We start from the raw sequence: 14,773 nt of genomic DNA, 5'->3' as shown, positions 1-14,773 counted from the left end.
CTCTCATCTGTATGTGTGAATACAATTGCATGTTCCATGGCGCAGTGCACTATCCCTCCGCCCCCTCTGATCCCATCTACTGCACCGCCCTCATTATCTCTCACATCTTCGCCTTCCACGAATTCATCATCCAGAACGACACCCTCCCACCCATACTCCCTTCGCCCTCGGTCTTCTCATTTGGAGGTCCCTGATACACATATCGGGTTGGGTATTATCCCTCTGGGTCCTGGGTCCCTAGGCGTGCAGGAGCGGAGGTCGCATCTGGGCGCCAATCCACCATTGACGGGGTCCTTAGAGCATCAAAACCCCCGAAGAATGGTCCCCCATGAAGTGCCTCTCCTTTAATTGCCGGGGCCTGGCTAGTTCCCCTAAGAAACTAGCGCTCAAATGACTTTTTAAGGTCGAATTACCTGATATCATTCTACTACAAGAAACTCTTGGCCCTGCTGAGTCCATAACTCACTCCCTAAACTCCCTGTCGGCGAGATGGAAGTTCCTGGCCACAGATGCTATCGGCAGATCGGGGGGACTGGCGATAGGGTATAATCCCAAATCTATCAGGTTGGACTCCTCATGGGGAGGCCAAGGCTTCATGGGTGTGGACATCTTCTCTATGGACCTTGGCCTTACCCTTCACATTGTCAACGTATATGCTCCTTGTCAACAGCGGGAAAGCTTTTGGAGACAACTCCTCAATCGTAATCTGTTGACTCTTGATCGCATCATTTTGGGAGGAGATATGAATTTTTCACTGGGGTTCAGGGAGTCATGGGGCTCAATGGCCCAAGTGGATACCATCACAGATTTCATGAGGAGCATCTTGGAGCAGCACGACTTCATTGACATTCCCATGCAGAAACCCCTTCCCACGTGGAGAAACAGAAGGGTGGGGGCAGCAGCACTGGCTCGCAGGCTGGATCGATTCCTGCTGAAAGGCCCCCTGACCCAACAGTTACATTTCTACAAACAATGGGTGGGAAATGGTGGTATATCTGATCATTCCCCTATCTTAGTGGAAATTCAAGGCCCTCATCTGAAGCCAAAAGCCCCGTTTAAGTTTAATCACCTGTGGCTTCTGGATCAAAGCTTCCTTAAATTGGTCACAGATTTTTGGAAAGCACATCCCATTGACAGAGAATCATCTATGGCTAGGGGTTTCGTTAAAAATCTCACTGAACTAAAACACATTGTGATCAACTGGGCTAAAGATAAGAAGATAAGAGAAGATGTGCAGCTCTCTACAACGAAAGAAGAATTGAAAGATCTTCTGGATGAGCGAAATCTGGGATTCATTTCGCATGAAGACAAGGCCTACCTGGTGGAACTGGAAAACCAGAAGAACAATATTCTCAAGAATAGGGAGGAATCGCTCAGACTGCGCAGCAAGGCAACTTGGCTTAAAGCTGGGGATGAAAACACGAGATTTTTCCACAATTTTGCAAAAGGAAGGAAAGTGGCAAATACCATTTGGAACCTTCCCCTTCCTGAAGGTGGACTGGCAGATTCCTTTAACAAGCTCTCACAGCTTGGCACTGCACACTTCAGAGGAATATACAAGAGCCCAACTGGCACAAATCTGGCAGAAATCATCAATGTGGCCTCACACTTCCCCAGATTTGTAGATGATGAGGACTCTGAAGGTCTATCAGTCCCCGTCACTATGGAAGAACTGGAAAGCACACTCAAGTGGTTTCAAAAGGAAAAGAGCCCTGGGCCGGATGGCTGGACCATAGAGTTCTATATTGCCTTTTTTGAACTCATAGGAGGAGACATCCTAAAAGTGGTCGAGGAAAGCAGAACTTCGGGCCATCTCTATAATGCTATAAACTCCACCTTCATTGCCCTCATCCCTAAATCAGACTCCCCTTCCTCCTTTGACGACTTCCGTCCCATCTCCCTGTGCAATGTACTCTATAAAATCATCTCTAAGATCATTGCCAATAGGATCAAGCCCATCCTGTCAAAGCACATCGCCCCTCAGCAATTTGCTTTCCTGGAAGATAGGCAGATCCACGAAGCCATTGGCTCCGCCCAAGAAGCAATTCATTCCATTTGGACCAAACACCTCAAGTGTATTCTGCTGAAGATTGACCTATCTAAGGCATTTGACTGAGTCAGTTGGCTTTTTATTAAGATGATCCTTATTCATTTGGGTTTCCCCCTTCCTCTCATCAATTGGATCATGGCTTGCATTACATCTCCCACCTTCAGTATCTTGATCAATGGATCTGCCTCACACTTCTTTCACTCCGAAAGAGGGCTGCGACAGGGTTGTCCACTATCGCCCCTCCTTTTCCTCTTGGTTATGGAAGCTTTAAGTCGGCTAATCATCTCTGCAAAAAGGGAAGGGTCTATCAGAGGCCTAAATATTACTGATGAATGCTACCTCACTCACCTACTGTTTGTAGATGATGTCCTAATCTTATTGGATGGTAGCATACAGGACACAACTACTTTCAACCGCATATTAGGTCTCTTCTCACATGCTACGGGTATGGAAGTCAATCGGATGAAATCTACCATCACTCTGGTTGGTACTTCAGCTAACGAAACCTTTATTGCAAGGCAGGCTTTCCCATACACTACTCAACCTTTGGACAGGGGGCTAAAATATCTTGGATACTGGTTAAAGCCGACAAGCCAAAAGATTGCAGACTGGGTTTGGCTTGTAGCAAAAGTGGAAAAAAGGTTATCTTGTTGGAGCCACAGATATCTCTCCAGGGCTGGGAGGTTAACCCTGATCAAATTTGTACTAGAAGCAACGCCGGTATTCTGGATGGCACTCGCCTGGATCCCTCGGAACATACTGGAAAAACTACAGCAATTATGTAACAGATATTTATGGGCAGGAAATCAAGACAAACGTATCTTTGCCTGGATCGGTTGGAATAAGATAGCTTTACCAAAGAAATGGGGCGGCTGGGGGTTAAAGGAGCTCCCCACTTTTGCTAAAGCCCTGGCAACGAAAATGGGCTGGGCACTGCTGTCGACACAAAGTTTATGGACCAGTCTTACCTACCATAAATATATATGGCCTCTCAGCACTATGGATTGGGTTAGACTTCCATCATGGAACATAACAGGCATATCCTCCATCTGGAAGGCCCTATTACACTCTCTGTCTCTAATTAGAGACAACCTGGTATGGCGTATCAGAGATGGAAACAGAGCTCGGATCGGACTCGACCCTTGGACTGGCAGTGGCGGGAGGCATTTACTCCCACGAGATCTGGTGGATTACCTCTCTGCACAAGATATAAAAGTGATCGCGCAGATCGCGGATCAAGATCACACTGATATATTCCACCAGGCATGGAAATCTGCTCATCAACTAAACCTTCCCAGAAGATGGCACCCAACTTGGCGGGAATACAGAGAGGCCCTAATTGAATCACATATCAGAATCATAGAGGGGCCGGACGAGCTCATTTGGAACCAGGCTGAAAGTGGATATTACACACCCAAGGCAGGCTACAACGAGCTAATCATTCAAAAGAAACCTGAAGCCCTAGCTAGCTGGTGGCAGAGTATATGGAAACACTCCGCTTCGCCAGGCTCCAAGCTCTTCACCTGGTGCATCTTGAGAAACAAAATACCCACAGGAGAACATCTAATGCACAGGGCACAGTATGGACCCACCTGGTGCGTATTATGCAAAGATGCCTCAGAATCAACAGAGCATATATTCATGAGATGTTGTACCACTCAGAACTTATGGAAAAATCTTAAGAATTTCACAAATTACACTGGAGAATGGAATGGAACAGACCTCATTAGTGCCTGGACCGAATGGGAAAGGAGACATAAAGGTTCGAAGAATATCAATCTGCCTATTATTGTTAACGGGTCCATATGGAAATCAAGGAATCGTTTAATCTTTGAGGACAAGCCGATACACTGGCCACTGATTGAGGCAGGTATCATCACTGCTTTAAGAGAGCTTCCGGACCCGCCCCCTCCAAAAACTCGACATCCAACTCCTCCCCCTCACATCGATCAAGGCACACCTTGGGCCTTCTTCGATGGAGCCGCAAACATGCAGAGCTGTGGGGGCGGCATCATCATCCATATATCAGAGCATCATATATTCAAAATAAAGGCGGGACTGGGTGCTGGAACCAACAATTATGCTGAACTTATCACACTGCGCCACTTACTTCATTTTGCATTGAGTCACCACTGCACTAGCATCAACATTTTCGGGGATTCTCAGATCATCATAAATTGGTTCAATGGCATATCCACCTGTCACATACACACACTCAGCATTATATTGAATGAAGTTCTCGAACTCAAAGTGGCATTTAACAATATCACTGTTTCTCACATCTACAGGGAATAGAACAAAGGCGCTGATAAATTATCCAAGGAGGCCGTGCTGATGGACAAAGGCATCTGGGAGATCACTGAGGTCCAAGATCAATAGGAACAAAAATTTTATCACTGTCCATACATAGACCCGGGTTATCCAACAGCAGGTCATCTAACAGTTTAAATGAACTTGCATGTATATGACAGCAGTATATATTTTGACAAACTTTTATTTTTGTTTTCAGTTAGATAGATGCCGGAAAGGCACACTGTAATCTGCTCAACCAAAATACCCTGCGTGGTAAATCTGTACAGCAACTCATACCGATCTTTTTGCAAAAAGCACAGATGTACAAAATGACTACGGCATATGCTTCAATGCATCTACACATGTAATTTTTCATATTAATGAAAATTACGGATTTTTCCAGGGAAAAAAAATGTAAAGATTTATTTACATAGAAATTAACATAATTAAATATGAAGCTTTTGACTTAAGTTAGTTATATGATTCTTTTCAATAAATTGAAACCAACTTGTAAATGGATTTCATATATGATGTGTTTAAAAGGCCCGTCACCTAATTTGTTTTTTTGTGAGTGGCCTTTTAGGCATCTTGGGCAAAGTTAGGTAAGGTCTTGACTTTAATTAAAGTTTTATGTTTGAGTGACGAAAGGGAATAGAAAAAAATATTGTTATCGCTGAATTTGTTTTTGTCAACTGAGATGAATCTTAATTCGTTTTTCTTTTGTGTAATAAAAATAGAAAAATATTATTATTAAAAAAAAAAATTAAAATAGTGGAAACGTTTCATTATTCAATTTATGAAAATGGATATGCACCCTTCACTATTTAATTTAGTTCAATGTTTGTCTATTCAAAATTTAAAATTTGGTATTTATACTTCATATTTAAATAAATATATAAATACATAGGTTAAAAATACAATTAAAATTTAATTTTTTTTTGTCAAAAAAATATTTATTTTTAATAATATCATCATTTTAAATTTTATTGATTTTTTTAAATTTAATTTTATTGAGAATCAATTTTTATTTTTTAAAATGATATGTTGTATTTATGAGTCATGCTATTGTTTCATGGTATTGTAACAAAGCCTATTTACAAATATGCAAAGTGAACATGAATATTTAAACATATTGTAAGTATTCAAATTTTTATGTAATTTGCTTACAAAATGGATCTTATGGATCTTAATTTATTGTTGCTACTTATATGTCATATAATTTAACGTAATATATATATTGTCATTTCTTTTATCTAAAAAGTTAATTGTAATTTTGTTAAAAAAAAAATAAAAAAAATTATAATGTAACAAATTGAATTTTATTATTTTTATTACTTTTAACTTTTCTAGGTATACTCCAACATCTCCCTATATTGGGCTCTATATTACTTTTAATTGACATGTAAATATTTACCAATCTTTTACGTATTATAAATTATAAGTATTGATATAAATTCAACATGTTAAATTGACATGTAAAAATGTTGATAAACTTTTTTACATTACACCTACACATCACCCCTATACTGGACTATAGAGCTCCTATAATAATCAATCAATGGCTTGCATGGTTGGTTGAGCAAATTTGTGAAAGGAGGTATCACTGCCTATTATAATCAATAGCTTGCATCAATGGTTGGCAAGGTTAAAGGCGGAGTCAAAGACACCACAAGAGACAACTCCCAAGAATATGGACAACTCCCAAAAATATGATCCAACTGTTATGTGGGGTAGTTTGGTCTCCACAAGTCTCATGCTCCAATCCTAGACAAAACTATACACACTAAGAATTAACCAAAAACACTTACCTTAAAAACAAAATTAAAAAAATAGCTTCCTCTACTCCTACTATGTTTCTAGTTCAGTACATTGCCTATGAATGGCAGCCGGACTATATGAACTCGACTACATGACATAGTAATTAAATGAAGTTGACGGAAATCGAAAATATTTCATTTCTACCCATTTTCCAGGTCACGACAATGCTTCATACTTTGTAAACCTAAGATTAACATGAATGTAAACGAAAATAAAAATACTTTCATATGAAAATGTAAATGAAGATATTTTCGTATTAATGAAATTTTTATAATTTTAAATAAAAAAATGTTTTACTTTCAAATAATAAAAATATGTTAGTTTCGCCGCTCATTTTACTTGCGCCATTCTTTAAAAAATAAAAAATAAAATTAACATGTCGGATAAGTTGACATTATGGTATATTGATTTAACATAATTTGCAACATTTGTTGTTGATACCATGTTGAATTCGAGCTCTATATGACACATTTGTAGATTATCCAAAGTGTATTAGCAAGGTGACCAACCTCCCATTCTGGGTGATTTAATTCCATTGATATATATGTGGAGGGAATCTCAAATGCTTCTTAATAAAATTTGTATCGGTACAAAAATATGCCCTAAATGTGGTAATTTGACATTATTTCATAGGAATTTTCTATGCATGTCACACACCATATTGTCAAATATCGCAATTATATAGAGTATGTGTAAGTATATTATTATATGGTTTTTATAAGTGTGGCTTTTAAGAAGATTAACTTAACAACAATATCCATGTTTATGATTCCCAAATTATTTCATAGGAATTTTCTATGCATCTCACACACCATATTGTCAAATATCACAATCATATAGAGAATCTGTAAGTATATTATTATATGGTTTTTATAAATGTGGCTTTTAAGAAGATTAACTTAACAACAATATCCATGTTTATGATTCATTGGGGAAATTTTAAAACCAGATTTAAAAATTGCTCTCCCATTCCAATATAGTCCATGAAATATTCATTATGAAGCTTTTTCTTTCCATCTTTTTCTTCTTTTACATTAATGTCATCTCATATATTTTCCATATATTGTTTCTCTAATAACACCTTCTATCTCATTTATTATTATTTTAATATATTTATACATATTTCATGCATTTTAGAAACCTTATTTTTATTAAATAGATTTCATATATCAAATCTATTTTATTTTATTTATTTATTAAAACATTTTAATTAATAAAATATCATTAAAAACTTAATGTAATAAACAAGTTTCTATACCTATAATATAATATTTAATTAATTGGAATTCGTAAATATCTCATGTATTATGAAAAATTGGTTGTTTCTTTCGTGATACAATAATAATAAAATATTTCTATAGTTAAATATTTCAATGAAGAGTAACATCATCATAATAATAATAATTTGGATGATACAGGATGCTTGCGATGATGCTCTAAGTGCAAAATAATCCTCGTCATCAGCAGTAGTAGCGTCGAAGTGTGTTTCACGCTCGTTTCAAAGGGGTCGTTTGAAGATCGATTATGGAGGCAATTCTCTTTCGCAGTTAGACTCGAGTTTGACCAATTAGAAGACACAATCCAAGGAAATAAGGGATGGATTTGTGGTTAGGTATTTTGCAATGGCCATTGGATCTCTCGGGCGATTACACGATGTGAAGGAAAGTTTTGTTGCAGTAGTTGTCATTGCTACTACAGCTAACCCTCACCATCTTGTAAACATTATCAAGTTGATATTTTTCATTCTCTTTGTCGTTGTCGCCCAGGGAATTATTCGTTCTTTAGCTATGACTTGTGAGTCTTCCTATGCCACCAGGGCAGCTACTGTTGTTGAAGTCGAAGGCCCTCTCTCAAATGATCTCGTGTGGGCCCACTCTCCCTTTAATTCTTATGAGTGGAAGATAGCTTTGGGAAACTATACATTAATGGATTCATCCCTCCCCTAAGTTCTGTTCAATGATTTAGATCTATCAACCCATTCGATATTTGCAAGGCCCCTCTTAAGGGGAACCTTCAGTTTGAAGTTGTAGGCCGCTAATATAGTTTCTTCCCTTGTAGCTCAAATTCATTAATGAACTAGATTCCCCTCTACCTTTACAGATCTCCTCTATGAGGGATGACAACTTCAAGACAGGAAGAAACTTAGTGATCGTGACATAGTCAAGGGCACATCAATACTTATATTTTCAATATTGTGAATTGGAGCTAAAGGAACGGGTGTCGCCTCTACCTCTGAGTCTAGATCTTTTAAAGAAGCACTAAAGAAATGACCTTGTATCATCCTCTGAAATATCTCTCAAGTCCAACCTTTGTTATGGATCAAGTATAAAATATCTCATCTATTAAAGTTCCAAAAGATCAATTTGACTTTCTTAGTGTTGACTATATGGAGCATGCTATCATTTGTCAATTTAATGGTTTTTGGCCTACAACATCTATGCTTCAGGATTAGGTGTCTCAGACCTAGTCCCCGAATTCAAATCTATTTTTCTACTCATAAGGCTTCTTTATAGTATATTTTTGAGAATTTCGAGGATCAACAAAGGATCTTTGATCTTGGACCATGGTTTTAAGGTAGATCTAGGTTTTCCTTTCAACCATAGTTTCAATATTTTAAACCCCTAGCTATGCAGCTTTGGCCACTCCTATTTGGGTTTGGCTCCACAATTTTCCTCTTCGTCTATTGCACCTAGATATTCTAGTCAATGTTGGTAATTCCTTAGGTGGATTTATTAAGAGAAACATGAATAGGCTAGCAAAGGGTATTATAACATTTGCACATATATGCATTAAAGTCGATCTCAGCAAGGGAATACCTAATAAAATGCTTCTGAACTGGAGGGGAGATGGTTTTTCACAACCACTGGACTTTGAGAACACAACCTTCCATTGCTGGATATGCCACCAAGATGGTGATCTCCATAATGTTTTCCCTTCTTCTTAAGGGCCCTCTCCACTCTCAGTGGACATGAAAAAGGCCCAAGTGTGGCAAGATCCTAAAACTTCAAAGGAGTCTAAGCAACCATCTATTCCTACACAAAACAACAAGAAACAATAAAAACACCTGAAAAAAATACAAGGCCCCCAACCATAGTGTAGTGACACGCAACACCATATCATCTTTACGGTGTTGGGGCTCTCCCCACAAATAGGTTAGAGAAAAGCTCAACTATATTCCTGGTCTCACCTATGAGTGGGCATAAGCACTTCCATGAATTGGATCATTCAAATAGTGATAAGGAAGCATCCAACACTAAAGGACCTATGGAAATAGAAACGTCTCAAGAAAATGCAACTATTTTCTCCTAAACAATGGCTCAAGGCAACCTCTTGGAATGGATCAATGTACAAAAAAACGTAACTTAGAAAACACTTGTGATCAATGGTGGGCTCCAAGATCAAAGTTGTTGTTAATATATTGGCTTTGTCAGTTTAAACTAGATTTGGACATTGCCTTGTGGCTAATATCATAGTTTAGTAAGTTTTGTTGTAAATTTTGATGTACCCGCATGTAATTTGAAAATTATAGTAATAGAAATTTAATTAAAAAAGAGAAAAATGAAAATATATATTATAAAAAAAAAGGAAAAATGAAAATATATATTTTAAAAGTATAAGCATAATAAAAATTAAAATATACACATTCTAACCTATTAGTCCTATCATTTTACATTTGCTTGTTTTCCTTTACCATAGGTAATTTTGTTTTTACAAACCCATTTTGAGACAATGTATCAAGTATTTATATTGCAATAATCATTTAAAATTTATAATATTATTAAAATAAAATTTATTATTAAAATTTATTTTTAATTTGTTTACTGATTTTAAAAATAATATATTTTTTATAAAACATATTTTAAAAAAATTAATAATAAAATTTAATAAATATTTTAAAAATTTATATTTTAAAGTAAATTAAATTTAACCTTTAAAAAAAAATATCTATAATACATCATATATATTTATTTTCTAACAACTGTAACGGACATGAGAGGAGAAAAATAGATATTTATAATAAATTATGTATATTTATTTTCGACTAAGATGATGGGACAAAACAAATGTTATATTTTTATATAAGTTTTAATATTGTAGTGAGACACGTTATTGTTGGTAAGCTAACTTTGAATTATTTTTGGTAAGGTAACTTTGAATTAGGAAGAATATCACATTTTTGCAAAATGGTGAGTGGGAGGGTTAGTTATATATTAAAATAATAATATTAATAAATGTGGTTGATATAAGTGATAGGCATATATCAATCATTCGCACAATTATATTAATAAATATGATTGATGAACACTAATAGGTGTGATGCACAACTACATTAATAAATTTGGTTGATAAATGCTAATAAGCATATATCAACAACATTTATTATTGATGATGATGATGGTTAACGTCTACTGAGACCAAAATTTGGTCTAGTGGACCTAAAGAAACAAATTATTTATTTTGATTTAAGATTTTATTCCTATGCTCAAAAAGCTTGGTGAGAAGCCTCCCAAGCTCACTATAATTTTAACATTGTAAAAGGCCAGGAAGGTCAGTATTGTAACAAAGATTGTGAAACTGAGATCTAATGCGGTTGTACGTGGGGCACTCTAAGAGGAAGTGGTTTTCATCCTCGATGTTCCTATTCTCACATATATGGCAGATCCTTTCCATCCATGGTGTTTTAGGAACTACCCAACGACTTGTTTCACTATGTAGCTCATGAGAATTCGTTCTAATCTTTGCTATATTAATTTTCTTCTTTGAGATAGTTAAAATATAGAGATACTTTTGATCTTCTAGGGTGGGGTTGATGACCTTCTTATAATAACTTAATTTTCTTTTAGCCACTAAATCTTTCTCACACCACATTTTTTCTTTGAACTTAGAAGTAACACTATCTTTAATGTTATTAATGTTTTGCAATGCATCATTCTCATTGATCTCTTAATAGTTTAACCAAGCCCTTGTGTCTTTATGCCACCCCCGATTGAGCCTTAGGTGGTTTTGGCTGGAATTTAAAGCTAGCTTAGGAAGTCTATGATCGTCTGTGTTATTGAGTTTGTTCTTGTACAACAAAAACCTAATCATAGCTAGCCTCTCAATAGGGGAAAGACCTGCTTCTATAAGGAGAATAGGATAGGGTGTATTACTTTTAATTTTCAGGTTATAAGTTATAAAACGCTTCTGGATTTGCTCAATCTTTCTCCATGATTCTCTAGAGATGTTGCAACCCTAAACCTCACAGCCATATAAGATAACAGAAGTGACTAAAGTTTCAAAGAGGATCTTCTTTTTATCCCACATTACGAGGTTTGTTGTTTTACAATTATTTTCAAGACCAAAATAAGCTTTCCACCCCCCATTAATCCTTTTCTCAATGCTATAGTTCCATTTGAGCTTGTAATGAATATCAATTCCTAAGTACTTGTAAGAACACACTTCCTCCAAGTTGTTATTGTCATACATAAAATTAGCGTAAGTGTCCTTCTTGGATTTGATAATCATAACTTTTGTTTTGTCAGTGTTAACAGTCATATCCATGGTAGAGCAGAAATCCTTAAGAAGCCTGAGTTGCTTATCAAGATCAGATGGGCACCTTGCGAAAAGAACAATATCGTCAGCATAGAGAAGAAGGATGATGACTATCCCAACTAAGATCATGCCATCACATCCTGCTTCCTCTAAATAGCCTTCGAGCTTATTGATGTAAATGCCAAATAGGGTAGGGGAGAGGGGGAAACCTTGTTTAACTCCGATGTTACGCTTAATATCTTTCGACCCCCCTCATTGCTCTTTAGTTTGGCAATTACATTCTCGTATAACCTTATAGCGGCAGCTCTCAACTCGAGAGGAACCTTTAGCTCTTCTAATCTATTCCAAAGGTTGTATCTAGGAACCGTACTGAAAGCCTTTCTAAAGTCCACAAAGCAACAAAATAAATTGGATTTATCATTACGACATTCCTCCGCAATGATCCTAAGTGTAACGAGGTGGTCTATTGTTGAGTGATGCCTTCTGAAACCTGCTTGGCCTTTAGCCCGCTTACCTTCACTTTAAAGCCATATGCGTAACTTATTTTCCAAAATACTACCATAGAACTTGGCTAAGAGAGGGCTAATCATAATTATCCGATAATTAGAGGAGTTATTTGTATCCCCACTTTTAAAAATAGGGATAATGAGGCTCTCAGTCTAAGGTTTAGGGAACCCTTGCTTGACTACTTGATTGAAAAGCTTGTGGATGTGGGGGATGAGGATAGGACCTCCAATTTTTAAGATTTCCGCCTGGTAACCTTCAATGTCCTTAACTTTCCCATTAGTCAGGCAATTAACCCCAAACTTAATGTCTTCTAAAGAGAAAACTTCTTTTTTTGTGAGTAGGGTTTCCAAATTATCCATGACATTTGGAGATTCATAAAGCTTTTAAGATAGGAATTCCAATCGTGAAGAGAAATTTTATTATTATCTTTAGTCTTCCTAGTCAGAATCTACCTCCAAAATTTCTTAGGAGCTACCTTAGAGAGGTGTAAGAGATTCTCCTGTCTTTGACGAATGCACTGCCTCTTTTTCCTTTTAGTTAGGGCTTTGTATGTTTTTATCTTGTCCATTTTAGGAGATTCATCAACAGCTTCCTTAATTTCTCTCCTTGCACTTTTACAATCTTTGTCATACCATGGGTTGGTTTTGCTATTTCTTTTATTATTTGAAACTTCAATTGAGAACTTGTTAATAGAATATGAGAGGGTTGTAGTAAAATTATGATAGAGGTCTTCTATGTTGTCTATACTAGATAAAGGAAGAAAATTAGTTTTAATTCATTTAGAAAGAGATCGTTTTTATTTCTATCAAATATTAAGTTATTTTGGCCGTAAGTATTATTTTCTGTGGAAACTCTATGCATGACAAAATTGAGAGTTATAAGTAAAGGCCTATGATCAAAGTCAGGTTCATGGTTGTTTAAGATGTCAAAATTTATTATTTCGTTGTATAATGGGAGATCGGAAATAACGTAGTCTACCACACTGCTACCAAGTCCATGGATGCAGGTCATCTTGCTGGAATTGGGCCACTTCTTTAGACCGTTGCAAATTATGAGATCCAGAGCACTACAGAGCTTGACTAACTTCGACCCAAACAAATTTTCCCCAAGGTCTTCAGAGCTCCTTTTGTACTTACTAGCGAGAGTAGGGTCTTCTTCTAACCGAAGAGGATTAGGGTTGGAATGATTGCTTAGAATAATAGCTTGGTTGTTTGAAGTTCGAGCATTAAAGTCACCTATTAAAAGGATATTACCGTCATTCTTTAGGCTAGAAATATCATTCTCTAAACCATTGTAAGGGTTAGTTTTATCTAGATTCTTCTTCTTATAGAAGTTAGAATTGATGGGGGGAAAATAACATATTGCTATGTAGGACGTTTTATTATTATTGTCACTGATCTCTATCCAACTATATTGGTTGTGAGGGTCATTTTTATAAATCCTAGCATGGGGGGAGATGTTCTTCTTAATTTAACAAGCTATTCTCCCAATACCTCTATGGGAGGATCACTTGTTCCAGGTAGACCATAGCGTAAAGCCATCTATGTTAGGGACCTTAGATTCTTCATGCTCCCAAGTTTCAACAAGAAAAATAATATCAACATCATTTGAAATCCAACTTAGCTTGGCGCCTTTGTTCCATGGGACGCCCCGACAGTTCCAAGAAAGGATCCGGAGCATGTTTAATTTCTATTGATTACTATATTTTTGGTTTCTATCTCGAATAAAGGCTTTTCTATTTCTGATTATTTCCCATTTTCCTTCCTTTCTAGCTTCTTTTACCTTTTGAACCTCCTTTTTTAATTATGCTTGATCTTCTGGAATGAGATCTTCATTTATGAATATTCTCGTTCCTTTTAGACTTGAGGTTTTACTAAGTATGTCATACTTATGATCAGTGGAGCTCACCTTTATGCAAATTAGTCTTCCTTTATTCTTGGTTAATTTCCCCAACCTTGTTGCTTCTATGAGACACACTATTTCAATTTGTAATCTATTATGTAATTCTGTCTGGGCTAAGGCTAAAGTATCCTCGTCTGCTTCCTCTTTTAAACCGAAGATTATAAGGTTCAAGGCCCTTTTGTTACGTTCGTGGTCTAATTCTATTAATTTTTTCATTTCATCTTTAATTGGTTTGATGTCTAACTTATCTACCACATTATTCAGGGTGAGGCGGCTATTAACTTTTTCTTCTAGTTCTTAATCATGTCTTTCATTTTAAGACTCTCTAAAGTATCATCATCTCCTTGCTGGGATGGTTGGTTAGTATCTTGATTTTGTTTTTCTATAACCTACAATCTAGTCTCCATTGCCTCCATTTTATTCTCCAGTAGTTCTATTTTATTTTCTATTTGTTTTTGGATTGTGTCTTCAAGAGATGCAAATTTATTTTCCAGCATGTCTTCTAACTTTTTTGTAGCTTGGCTTCTCTTTCTTCTCTACATTTCTCTAAAGACTCTATATACTCATAAAGGCCTTGTAGAGTAACTGTGCTAGGTCTGCCCTTTGTAATCTTTGGTAGCTGTGGTGAAATCTTCATACTTGAAATTATATGAGAAAATATGTATTAGAAAA

The 14,773-nt window shown here is 36.4% G+C and overlaps 1 protein-coding gene across 1 annotated transcript in view; it reads left to right on the top strand.

Annotated features, from left to right (window-relative positions):
• Positions 1-2,308: 2,308 nt before the first annotated feature.
• LOC149223658 (uncharacterized) overlaps positions 2,309-14,773 on the top strand; it is a 39,247-nt gene continuing 26,782 nt past the window's right edge. Inside the window, exon 1 of the mRNA XM_089387967.1 lies at positions 2,309-4,230. Coding sequence (XP_089244093.1) covers positions 2,309-4,230 — 1,922 coding nt within the window. The remainder of the gene's footprint in view (positions 4,231-14,773) is intronic.

The sequence above is a fragment of the Pinus tabuliformis genome, chromosome Q (assembly GCF_031772625.1).
Source record: "Pinus tabuliformis cultivar Carrire ecotype Pingquan chromosome Q, CPIR1, whole genome shotgun sequence".
Taxonomy (NCBI): domain Eukaryota; kingdom Viridiplantae; phylum Streptophyta; class Pinopsida; order Pinales; family Pinaceae; genus Pinus; species Pinus tabuliformis.
The sequence above is the reverse complement of the archived record's forward strand: the minus strand, read 5'-3'. Positions and strand labels throughout refer to the sequence as shown.